General features: G+C 38.7%; 2 protein-coding genes across 2 annotated transcripts; one reads left to right on the top strand and one right to left on the bottom strand.

Annotated features, from left to right (window-relative positions):
* Positions 1–4,293: 4,293 nt before the first annotated feature.
* Positions 4,294–7,228, bottom strand: LOC125233233. Its single transcript, XM_048139150.1, has 4 exons — positions 7,056–7,228; positions 6,286–6,404; positions 5,210–5,364; positions 4,294–4,611 (listed from the first exon to the last, which is right to left on the bottom strand). Exons 1-4 carry the CDS (start codon positions 7,192–7,194, stop codon positions 4,440–4,442), a joined length of 585 nt encoding a protein of 194 aa, XP_047995107.1. The 5' UTR covers positions 7,195–7,228; the 3' UTR covers positions 4,294–4,439.
* Positions 7,229–7,338: 110 nt separating this feature from the next.
* Positions 7,339–10,457, top strand: LOC125233231 (leucine-rich repeat and death domain-containing protein 1-like). The gene is made up of 3 exons (XM_048139147.1): positions 7,339–9,238; positions 9,325–9,425; positions 9,711–10,457. The coding sequence occupies exons 1-3, from the start codon at positions 8,016–8,018 to the stop codon at positions 9,950–9,952; spliced, it is 1,566 nt and encodes a 521-aa protein (XP_047995104.1). The 5' UTR covers positions 7,339–8,015; the 3' UTR covers positions 9,953–10,457.
* Positions 10,458–12,169: the final 1,712 nt, after the last annotated feature.

Here is a 12,169-nt window from a genome sequence, read left to right on the forward strand (position 1 = left end):
CTACTGCATCGAACATTTCCTGGCAAAAGTAGAGTTTTGCAAAATACAGGGTGTTTAGATGTTGAAAGGAAAACATGTTAGCAAACAGTTTCGTTTGCTTACAGTGTATTGTATAAGATTAAAGAACCAGCACGTGACTTCGGTAACAGAAACAGAATGACGTAAGTGCGTGTTCGGACAGGTTAGGTACATTACCTCATTACCTATAAGTACAGTTACTAGAGTAGGGTAAACTCGCCTCATTCGGTGACATGCCTAATTCGGTGAAACAGCCAAAAATCGTCTGTCGGAATAGTGCTTCACCGAATTAGGAGTGTCACCGAATGAGGCGAGTTTACCCTAGGTACGACTATATGCGAAAATAAAATAGTCGTGGAATGTAAAAGAAAGGAACCCATTGTACGAATCTTATCTTTCAGTGCAGACTGATGGGGTGAAGTCGCCAAAAAATTAACAGTTAAGCAAATTTCCTAACTTTTTTTTTTGTACAAACTGTTTTTTTTTTATTAACTTTAGGTTTAGGTTCTTTAGGTTAGTTACAATTAATTTTTGTAAAAAACTAGTGTCTTAACTCTTAGTGCGTTTTCACATTATCCGATCCGATATCGGATGTCGGAAGGATTTCAATAGAAAAAATCCAAGATGGCGCCTGTAATGTACCTATGGGATATCGGTTCGACATCCGATATCGGATCGGATAATGTGAAAACGCACTTAGGGCCACTTGCACCACCCACTTAACTCAAGGTTAGTGGGCTGTCAACTGTCAAACTCTATATAAAATGGTGAGTTGGGTCAACCTCGGGTTAACCCTCCATTTTAACCGACGACATTCCTAATTTTAACCAGGATGAAACTTTGGTATAATGTAGAGTTCGTATCGTTTTTTAAAACACAATTAGGTTTTGTTTTTTCACACAGTTTACCTACCTTTCCTCCTCCTACTTTCCCAATATCAGATCAGCACCTAGGTATGGTATATTGCATTAACGCATACCTAATAGTCGTATTAGGGCCACTTGCACCAACGAAAATGGAGGGTTAACCCACCATTTTATTTATATGGAATTTGACAGATGACAGCCCACTAACACTGAGTTAAGTGGTTGGTGCAAGTGGGCCTTACCTACATAAGTATGTCATCAGTTTCATCACATTTTGTACATTTCCCATATAATATATGTATTTCAAGTGGTTGGTTCTACTTTTCGTTATCTACAGAGTGTAACAAAAATGGTGGTGATCCGTTTAAGGGCGTACTCAGTATCGTATTCTTATCAGGAAAAAGTAGAAGAAAATTTTTTTTTCGCTAAAAAAATTTTCACCTTTGTATGAGCCGTGCCGCGCGAATCGGTCGAATCTCCATACAAAGATAAAAAAATTTTTTGCGAAAAAAAATTTTTATCCTACTTTTTCCTGATGAGAATACGATACTGAATACGCCCTTAAACGGATCACCACCATTTTTGTTACACCCTGTATTTATCTTCTTCCGCAATCATCCAACGAAAGAATTTGTTCGGGGTAGGCCCTCTATAGTGATAGGGTGGGGCATCCTTAACAAAATTTAGAAATATTTTGTGCTCCACAACATTTTTGTATTAAGGTAAATTGGACTTCTTCCATCAGGTGACTAGGTAATCTTTGTTTGCTACATATATGTGTAAGGTACAGGGGACAATTTGGGCATTTTAACTGATCGAATTTATTTCATGTTTTACACTCTTGAGTTCCATTATGTATCCGCTGAACATGCACCCCGTACTTATATATGACCAAAGACACTATGTAATTTTTTTTTATACTACGTCGGTGGCAAACAAGGATACGGTCCGCCTGATGGAAAGCGGTCACCGTAACCTATGGACGCCTGCAACTCAAGGAGTGTCACATGCGCGTTGCCAACCCATTAGAAACTTGTACACTCCACTCCACTTGCAATAATGCAAAAAATGTAAAACATGGAAAAAAATCGATTAGTTGAATGTATTCGTTGTACCTTACTTAATTGTGGCAAACTTAGCTGGGTATTACCGTCATCCTCGTTTCCCCCCATGAACACTAGCGACAGCGAAGGGGTTGTAAAATTAGCTGATAGTTTTTTTTTGTTTCTATGACAGACTTGGATATTATACCGTACTTTGGTACTTTCAATTTCAATTTCAATCACCTTTCTTCTTACCTTTCTTCTTATTTTCTTTTACCAATCTACGTTGTAAATTGGAACAGTCACAGTACTTACTAAATATAGCCATTCGTATCGCATTTCATGTCTGTGTTCAACAACGATTTTGGTCGGCAAGAGCCAATTCTGCGTAAGGTACAGTGGGGCAAATCACGGCTGGGGGGCAAATGTAACTGATCCATTTTATTGCATGTATTACAATATTTGCATAGAGTGTCCACCGGTTATGTATGGTAGGCGCACAGAGAACCTGCTAGGGGTTGGTCTGTGGGTAGGCGTGTTCAGTGGATACATGTAGAACTCAGGATTAGTTACAATTATTTATTTATTATTTATTATTTATTAGTAAAAACATGTTTACATGACATTACAGTAAAACCAATGCGTCACGAAACTTAGATTTTAACAAAAAAGAGAGAAAATAAATAGAACAAAATTAAAAATAAAATTAAACAATTGATTTGGGCGATGACGTCACAGCGTGGCTCCGTTGCGTCGTTTGCCCCGGTGTGGGATTTGGCAGGTTGCCCCGGAACCGCCGAAAAACCACACCTTTCGGCCAGAAGTCTGCGCTCGCGATGGTGTCCTGCAGCGGCCGCGGCACGCGCACAACGAACGAGCTGAAGTGCACGTAGTGACGCGACTGCAGCTGTTGCACCCTCAGCGTGTAGCCAGTCTTCCGACGAACGTAGTCCACCACCTCGTCAGCCACGGCGGAGTAATGCAGGCGAGACACGTAGAGCGCCCTACTTGGTGTGGCAATCCGTAGACCAGAATTCACCGGTTCCGCAGAGCCACACATAGTCTTGCGAGCCGCTCTGCGCGCCTTGCTCTTCTTTTCCACCAATGTGAAGCCCTCTTCATCCACATTGGTGCGGGAAGTATTTTCCTTGGCAGGTGCCCGTACTTCACATCCCTTTGTAGTTGGTGCATTGACCCGGCTAGTTGCAGTAGACTGGCCGGCGGTGACGTCAGCGTATGCACGCTGACACCGTGATTTCGACGAAATAGGAGTCGGCCGCGCGCGCGGAGGGAGGGGCGCGCGCGGGGCGGCGGCACGTGCAGCACTTTTTACAGCGTCAGCAGCGTGCAAACTAACCGACACGACACGAGTGTCCGTAGGTCGATGATCGCACTCTAAGTCTGAAACAGCTGACCGAGCTGGAGCATAACGCAAACATTTGATTTCGTTGCGTAACTCGGTAATCGTTTCCATGCTAGCTTCAAACTTCGAGATAACTGCGGCTAAACTTGTTTTTAGGGCCACGATTTCCCTAAACAAGCTGCGAACGTCGACGTTATCCGGATCGTACGGCGGAACGATGATATCCGTCGCAACAAACTCCGGAATCCGGTCTTTGTACTCCTTCAGGATCTTCTTAATGTCCTCGAGACTTTTCTTCCCGGTTTCGTCTCCTCTCCGGTGAGGTACATAGGTGCCGGCAATCCCAAGGGACTCGCACAACACTCTCTTCGCTTCACAGATGTCGTCCACGGAAAACTTCGACGCACGCGAAGACATCCGGAAAGCAGCTGCCGCATCCATCGCCCCTTCCAGTAACAGCTTGTCTTTTTCTTGAAGGAAAGCGAGGAATTCGTTTACGATGGTTTGATTCGGTTTGGAATCTGCCATCGTGTCGATTACCGGTCGCGGCAAAGCGCGCGCGCTGATTTCGCAATTATAATTTAATTAAACCATCAATGCGTCTGCACCGCTGCGCGCATTGGACTCGACTCGACAATGGCCCCCCCAGTCAAGATTTGCCCTGCTGTACCTTATATAGGTTTGGGGAAACCCTAAGAGTGGATGCTAAGCCTGCTAAGCCGGTGGTCCTTGATTCGAATCCCGCAGCGAAGCGCATTTATTTGAGTTACGAGCACATATCGAGGGTTTACTGGTGAAACCCGATTAGTTGACCAAACTGATGGTTCTTGAAATTCGAACAACATGCAATTTACACTTTCTTATTTCAACGAAAAATAATCTCGATTTATCGGGTTTCACCAGTAAACCCTTGATATACATATCTGGTTCTCAGTCTTAAAGATTTCCCATGCATTTCAGTTATTATATAAGTCGTTGTTGCGAGGATAATTCAAACTCAATATACTGCAAAAACATTTATTGCTCTTTCAACTGAAACAAACACTGAATATTTACCTACTACCTACACTAAGTAACAGTAGCAATAGTGTGTAAACATATATCTAGGTACTAAATCATCGAAACATTCATCCCTACTCCCCTTTCGCATTACTTCCTGTAGAACAAGTTACCCTCCCCTCCCCAAAGTCGTCGGCCCCCGTAACCGATGAGTTCCTGCCTTAGCCCGTTGTACTTTTTAAAGAACAACTTCTTGAGTATGCGCTTGCGTCGCTTGTCTTCTTTCAGGCAGGTCTCCAGTTTGTCTGTGCATACTTCCTCCCTGGAAGATTAAAATGGTTTAGTTTAGTCTGTGTATAGGGTGATTTTATAGTTATTGGCCCTAGCTAGGTCCTACGAGAGTTCGAGTGCATAGACCCAGTCAATGGGGTTATCGAAGAACAGCCAATAGCATCACACGCACCAGGGTGAGCTTCGTACAACGCGCCAGCTATTAGCCCTCAGAGCCAGATAGGGCCAATACATACATACATACAATCACGCCTGTGTCCCATGAAGGGGTAGGCAGAGCACATGAAACTACTCAGGTTTCAGTGCCACTCTTGGCAAATAAGGGGTTGAAAAAAAACGAAACTGTGACATTGCAGTGACAGGTTGCCAGCCTCTCGCCTACGCCACAATTTAACCCATATCCCACAGTCGCCTTCTACGACACCCACGGGAAGAAAGGGGGTGGTGAAATTCTTAACCCGTCACCACACGGCCAATACCTGACTGCAACTACAACATTAGAACTGCGCGCTGACTGTAGGCCAACTTCAAAATCGGCGGGCAGTTCTCATACAACTTGCGCTTGCGTTGCAGTTTGTCTGTACCAGCCCTTATAAGATTTTGATCTTTAAGCATATACTAAGCCTTACTTATAATTCTGGTCCAGCAGCAGTTTGATAGGCTCCGTCTTGGTGAACTTATCGGGAAGTCGCGCTCCCGGTGGCATCTTGGCTATCTCCTTCATGATGCCCATGATGGTGTTTTCCAGTTGCGCCAACTTCGGTACCATCAGTCTTCTTATAATCTGTTTAGAATGGTTAGGGACTATTAGGGTGTGTAACTCTTAAATGTACCTACTCGTACTGAAACAAGCAGAACTTATCCAATAAAAGGTGCAAAATTCAGTTTTTGTAAACCTAGGTAGGTCAACTTCTCTTAGAACATCATTTTTGAATTGCCAGTTTTTTACTCGCAAAGTCGCTGTGCCTGAGTAATCACCACCTGAGTTGAGTACCTCTAACCACGACCTGCCAAAAGGCTCTAAAGATTTTTACTAGGTGATATGCTTTTTTTCCAATGCTAATAATAGTATTTTATGCAACAGGCGTTTAAAGGAGGTCAAAAAAGAAGAGTGGTGTGGGTAACAATTTGAGGCGAAGCCGAAAATTGTTATTAAGACGCCACGAGTATTTTTTGACTCAGTTAAACACTGTTGCATACAAAACTTTTTCTACGACCATGCATTTAGTTTTCAATAGTTTTCTTGAATAACTTTCGTGAAATTCACACTTTGACGCAAAGGTTTGCACTGTCAGCTCAGCTGCCCAAAGCCATCCCGCGCACGCGCGTAGTATCGTTATGACAATGCGTTGCCATGGTTACAAAGCCAAACAATGCGTTTTCAGTTTTTTCGATACTGCGCGCATGCGCGGAAAGCCGGCGGACGCTAGCTTTGGGGAATAGACTTTTATATAGGGTTTTAAAGATGTATACGACCCTGTAAATGACGAATAACAGTTCGGGAGTAAATAGTAGAAAAAACTGTTTATAGGATGACCTGCGAACTGTTTATAGGATGAACTGTTTATAGTGAGCCGGCAATAACTGCCTCTCAATTGCTGTCGCTTTTTACGTCTTAAAGGTCGATAACATCTGGCAAACTGATAGTGAGTGAAGTGGACCCCTTAACATTAAATTAATTAGGGACGGGAAGCTTCTAAATTACCTTTCCACATCGGTTCCCTGTTTTGCACGGCGTCCTGAATCTTTTGCCCAAATCCATGTTAGGTAGATTTTGAATTTGAGTTATCACGTTGTTTAATGTACCGACGGAAGTTTTATCCTCTAGAAAAGAAAAAAAGTTTTAAGTTGCATTAAAATGTTTCTGCTCGTTCTTAATAGGTTCATTGGGTTACTATAAGGGTGGGGTTGGGTTAAGGTTAGGTCACTTAAGAGTCCGCGGTTCTCCAGAGGCACAAACGTAAAAATTACGCTTTTATTTTAAAATGACTTACTAGGTAGGAAGATATTGAAACTGCGTATTTTTCAATAGGATACCTATGGTAAATCAACTTATTTCATGTTACCGCGAATTTAAGATTTTTATACATTTGTTGGTGCCCTATTTCGTTCGATTTTTAAGCTCGAGTAATATAAACTAAGCATCGTCCATAACAGCAGCTAAGAAATACATCATTATCATTGTATGTGTTAAATTTCATTTAAAACCATCACGTAGTTTCTAAATGAGAACGGAACTCAGTAGGTGTGTGGGGGAAGTTTAAATTAACCCAACTTGCCGGGGACCAATCGATAAAATTTTCTACAGCAATATAATATCTAAGTATTCTTTTATGATCGCAGTGAGTATCTGCTTTTATTATAATGAAGGCCAACATGTGGGTATGATTACATATTTAAATTTTAATTGAGATAATATCCTTAGGTACCTACTGAAATATTATAGCAAATGTATTAAGCATTTTTGACGCTTACCCATTTTAGCTCGTCTCGTTTTCCCTACCGCTGCTACTCTTGCTATGTCTGGTTTAGCCTCTTCCGAGTTTTTAGCAGCACCTACTATTGCTACTAAAACGAACGAACATAACGCGAGAAAATGTTTTTTGACAATCATTTTACAAAGGACCTCTCGTAGCGACTGCTAGGTGATTAGAGATTTTTACGGTATTACCGGAAAATGTTTACATATTGCTGTTTATGCTGGTTTCCTTTGTAGTGTAAGGAAATAACCATTGAGGGTGTTTACAAAATCGAGATGAATTACAAAACATAGAACTTGATAAGGAGTTACGCAATTCTAATGCGCAGTGTGCAGGTCAAAAATGATATTCAGATTCAGCGAAGTATGAGTAATTTCAATTATATTCGGGATTACCTGAATACACCTAAAGAGGTGCCAGTTATTAACAATTGACTATTGTCTGATACAGCGACCTTGTCAGTAGAAAAGAGATTACTCTATCGGAAAATGTAACCCGCTTTCAAATTTGATTTGGATCTTTAATAAACCTTTATATACTTAGAAAAGTGAAAAAAAAAATTAAAAGTATTTGAGAGTGCTCCTCGCTCAGAAAATATAAATTTAAGCGCCTTTTTACTAGAAGATTCGGTGTGTTGCAGTGTATTTTATGACAAGCTATGAAAATGATTATACTGAAACGCACCCAACGTTTTTTTGTATTTGACGAATTACAACTTCCTTAATTTTTGATTATTATGTAGATCAACATGGATGAATGTCATGAGATTTCCTACCACTGGCTGTATGTTAACATTCTTTTGCCTAATCTTCCCGATATCGAAAAAAAACTAAACTGTCAAGTTGACATATTTTGTAACCTCAAAATATTTTAGCAAACAAAACAAACTTTACTTCGTTGGAAAATTAAATATTATGAAGTAGTTTTAATTAACATTGGTTAATATTATAAGATAATGGCTAATAACATTGTGGATAAAGGTAAACAGATAAAGAACATTCCCAACGGAATATCAAAATCTTGCGTACTTCACGTATCAGAAAACTTGCAAAACACAGCAGAAATAGACTTCAGCCAAAAACACCTGAAGGATATTGCTGAAATCAGAGAAACTACAGATAAAAATGAAGTACAAGAAACAAAGGGAATTCCTAATGGGATATCAAATTTTGATATGCATATAGAAAACTTTCAAAACATTACAGAAATCGATTTTAGCAATAAGAACCTTGAAAAAATCGATGAGGGTACAATTTTTCCACCATGTTTACGCTGCCTAAATTTGTCGCACAATAAACTTGTTGAGGTTCCAAAGACTGTTATGAAACATGAAAAAATGCAAGTATTCGATATTTCTCACAACAAACTACAGTATTTCAACGAAACTCCAAGCTTCTGTAATGACATAGAAAATCTCAATTTATCCAGCAACGACTTGAGGTGCCCTCCGCTTTGGATATGGTTGGAATGTCCTAGAAACCTGTGTAGATTAGATATTAGTTGTAATATACACATAGCAGAATTCTTAAATGGATATGTTGACGAGCTTCTGCAATATAACACTCAGCTAACACATGTGGCATTGTATAATTGTAGGTTAGGCAAGTACTTAAGATTCCTTGGCACTTTCCCAAATGCAAAAGAGCTTGTCCTTGGAACTCCAGACTGGAGCTGTTATGCTGCAAATCACCTGCAGGAGCTGCCATGCCAAGGGCTCAACCAATGCTGTGATAGTCAAAGACTAATCTTAACTAACACACATATATACACCATTACTCCCCAGATAAGCATGTTTAAAAATTTAATAGAAATAAATTTGTCACAAAACAACCTTAACGGGTTACCTGCAGAATTTTGTGAATTAGAAAATCTGGAGATCTGTATATTGTCTTTTAACAGCATACTGTATGTACCTGATAATATAGTCAAGTTAAAAAAGTTGACCATCCTGTGCCTGGCAGTCAATGAACTTTGCATGATACCTGAGAACATAATGGAGCTTACCAGCTTGAAGGTCCTGGATCTGTATGACAACAATATATGGGTGTATCCTTCAGACATTAAAAACATACCAGAGCTTGATTTGGCACAAAACTACTTTGAAGAGCCTGATGATGAAGATTATTTAGAAAAGAGAGAGAAATTGAGACTTCATAACTCCGATCGATTAAGCGGGAGGTTGGCATATTTTTATTATACTATTTTTTTTATTTTTAGATACATGTCATTACTTTAAAATTATATATGTTGCAACCTTTTTGCAGAAAACTTGAAGTAGAAAAGCCTGAGAGTGAACATTCTCCAGACACAACTGATGATGAAGAAATAATCAGAAGTATTAATGAAAAGAGTAGCTCAGATGGAGGTAAGACATTAAACCTATTGTTACTTAAAAAACGAAGTTTATCTATTGTAATAACTAAAAAAATAATTTCTGATTAAGGAAATTTATTCGTAAGAAAATATTTTGAATACATATTTTAAAAAACCAAAAGCTAAAACAATTCAAAATCAGCAAATACATGCAAAAAAAAATAATAATTTGAATACTGCATTTTACACAAATTCATTTATTAATATAATTGATTTTTTCTGGCATGATAGACTACCTGAAAATACAATAGTTAATTTGCTCCAAATATAATTTCAGAACCACAAAACGCACCACCAAGCTCTCCTGAAGACTGGGACTCTGATTCCTACTGGGAGCCATGCAATGTGGAGTACCAGCGCCCAAAAGGCAAGCCCTACTGGATATCCTTCGTGAAGAAAGCCATGGACAATGGTAACCTGTGCCCTTCTGATCACCACACGCCACCGGTGATGTGCCATCCACCACAGCAGTATGAGTCCGATGGACAGTTTGATGATTATTCTGAGGATGATAGTTGATCTTATAAATTGGTCCTTATTTCACTACATTTAGCTTTATAATTCCTTTCTGTTTGGGAATGATATTGTGTAATAATTTATTCTAGTGCAATTTTTGCCTTATTTCATATGCAAAAAGCTTATTTTCGTGTGTTAGTTTACTAATAATATGCATCTACATCTTAGATAGGACAGTTAACAAATTTACAGTATAAAATCTCTTTAGATCTAATCAGAATACATAGTTACTAAAATGTTTGATACTCAATGTACCTACAGTCCTACACCTACTAGTAAAAAGTGATGAAAATATAATATCTTTACAACATAGTCGACCTCCACAGAACAATAATGGGTATATATTATTTATTAAGCATGAAACTTGTACAAATATACACACACCAGGGGCCTATTGCATAACAATTTACAACTTGTATTACAAGTGGAACTCTCTTTCTTATAAAATGAATTGGAGAGGGACTACCGCTTGTAATATGAGTTGTAACTTGTTATGCAATAGGCCCCAGGGGCCCATTTCTCAAAACTGAAAGTTACAAATTACAAGCGCAAGTCTCTTTCCAACTTGTCATATTAGACATTGACAACCACTTGTAAATTGTAACTTGTAGCTTCGAGAAATGGGCCCCAGGAAATTGGGCTGAATAAACGCACCATGTAATAGTTTTTTTTTTTCGTGTATGAGTTCGTACTGTAAAAAGAGCCCAAAAGATTGATATTTTGAAGACAAGTGTAATGTACAAAATTTACATAAACGTTCAGGTATATTAATGGGTTAATCTCACCCAAGTTACAGGTATAAATACAATTTTATTTGTTGATTGATTGAGGACTTACGTAAATGAGATAGATGGTTACGTATCACATTTGGTAGGTACTTTTACATTAAGTTATACCAACTGTTAAGTTTTATACTTCTATTCATTTTATAGTTGTTAATTTTTTATGCATGGAATGACGTTTCAGCAGTCAAACGCCTCTTGAAGATCTACCCTTTTATTTCGATATTTTTATAAATGCATGCATTAAAGTTATTTATTAAGGTACAGATGGGCATTTTCGGGGAGGGGGGGGTTCAACTTATAGATTTTTAACACTATTTAATAATACAAATATCGTAAAACATGAAACATATCGAGTAGTTGATATTTGACCCCCAGTCGTAATTGCCCCCCCTGTATCTTACCTATAGATTTTGAGACCTCTATGTCTACTTGACATTGCACAGTGACGCTTGTTGCCGCAGTTTGATCTCATAGTGAATTTGTTGATTGTTGACAAAGCTCAAAACGATTTTCCTTTCACGGCGCTATAGCATATAATTATAAATAGTATAATGTCTTTATTCTTATTTTTTATAAGTAGTGGTATTCAGAATTAGGAGAAAGTAAACGGCATAAAAAATAGTGTGATGGGATTAAAGCATTATTGGCCTGATTGAAAAGGTACCATGAAAATTAAAGTTATACTATACATACTTTAGAATGCTATTATCAATATTATCATAAGACTTCTAGCAGATATGAACTTAATGTTTAACAAAGGCGGATTCAGATTCGTACTCCGGGGGGTTGCACGTAGTCAATTTTTATGACTCTGGGGAAGGGGGGGGTCCTAACTGGATCCGCGCTTAATCTTTTAAAACGTTCTTGGTGGTATTGGTACTTTAACTTATTCTGATTATCGCTATTGCTTTATAATGTCAACAGTAAGGTGTTTCATAATAATATTTTCTTATGTTTTGCCATAATAGTTATAGTAATAAAAATATTCAAAAATATATTTTAAAGAGTATTATTTGGTAGGTATATGGCGTTTTAAATGACAATGACCTGGCGGTCGAACACACCTGGTTAGATCAAGTATCGACGCATCACTCAAGAGGGTGCACATTGTGCTAGACTACCTGACATGACCTACCTAAAGTAATATGTAAGGTGGGTGAATCAGATTTTACACCAGAAAAATGCATGTTTGCACAGTTTAAGTAGCATAATTTTGCATAAAACCAGCGTAAATCAGGGGACCGTAACCATGGCAATAACAGGCAAGAAAAAGTTGATTCACCCAGATACGTTCAATTCTAGATGGGCATATTTTTATTTTGTTGTCGATTTCACTTTTTTCGTAACGATAAGGTACTGTATATCCTTAAATATAGTGAAGAGAAGACAGAGCTATTAGTTCGCCGTGTAAAAATGAAATAAAATAACCGTCAAA

This window comes from Leguminivora glycinivorella, chromosome 14, assembly GCF_023078275.1.
Source record: "Leguminivora glycinivorella isolate SPB_JAAS2020 chromosome 14, LegGlyc_1.1, whole genome shotgun sequence".
NCBI lineage: Eukaryota > Metazoa > Arthropoda > Insecta > Lepidoptera > Tortricidae > Leguminivora > Leguminivora glycinivorella.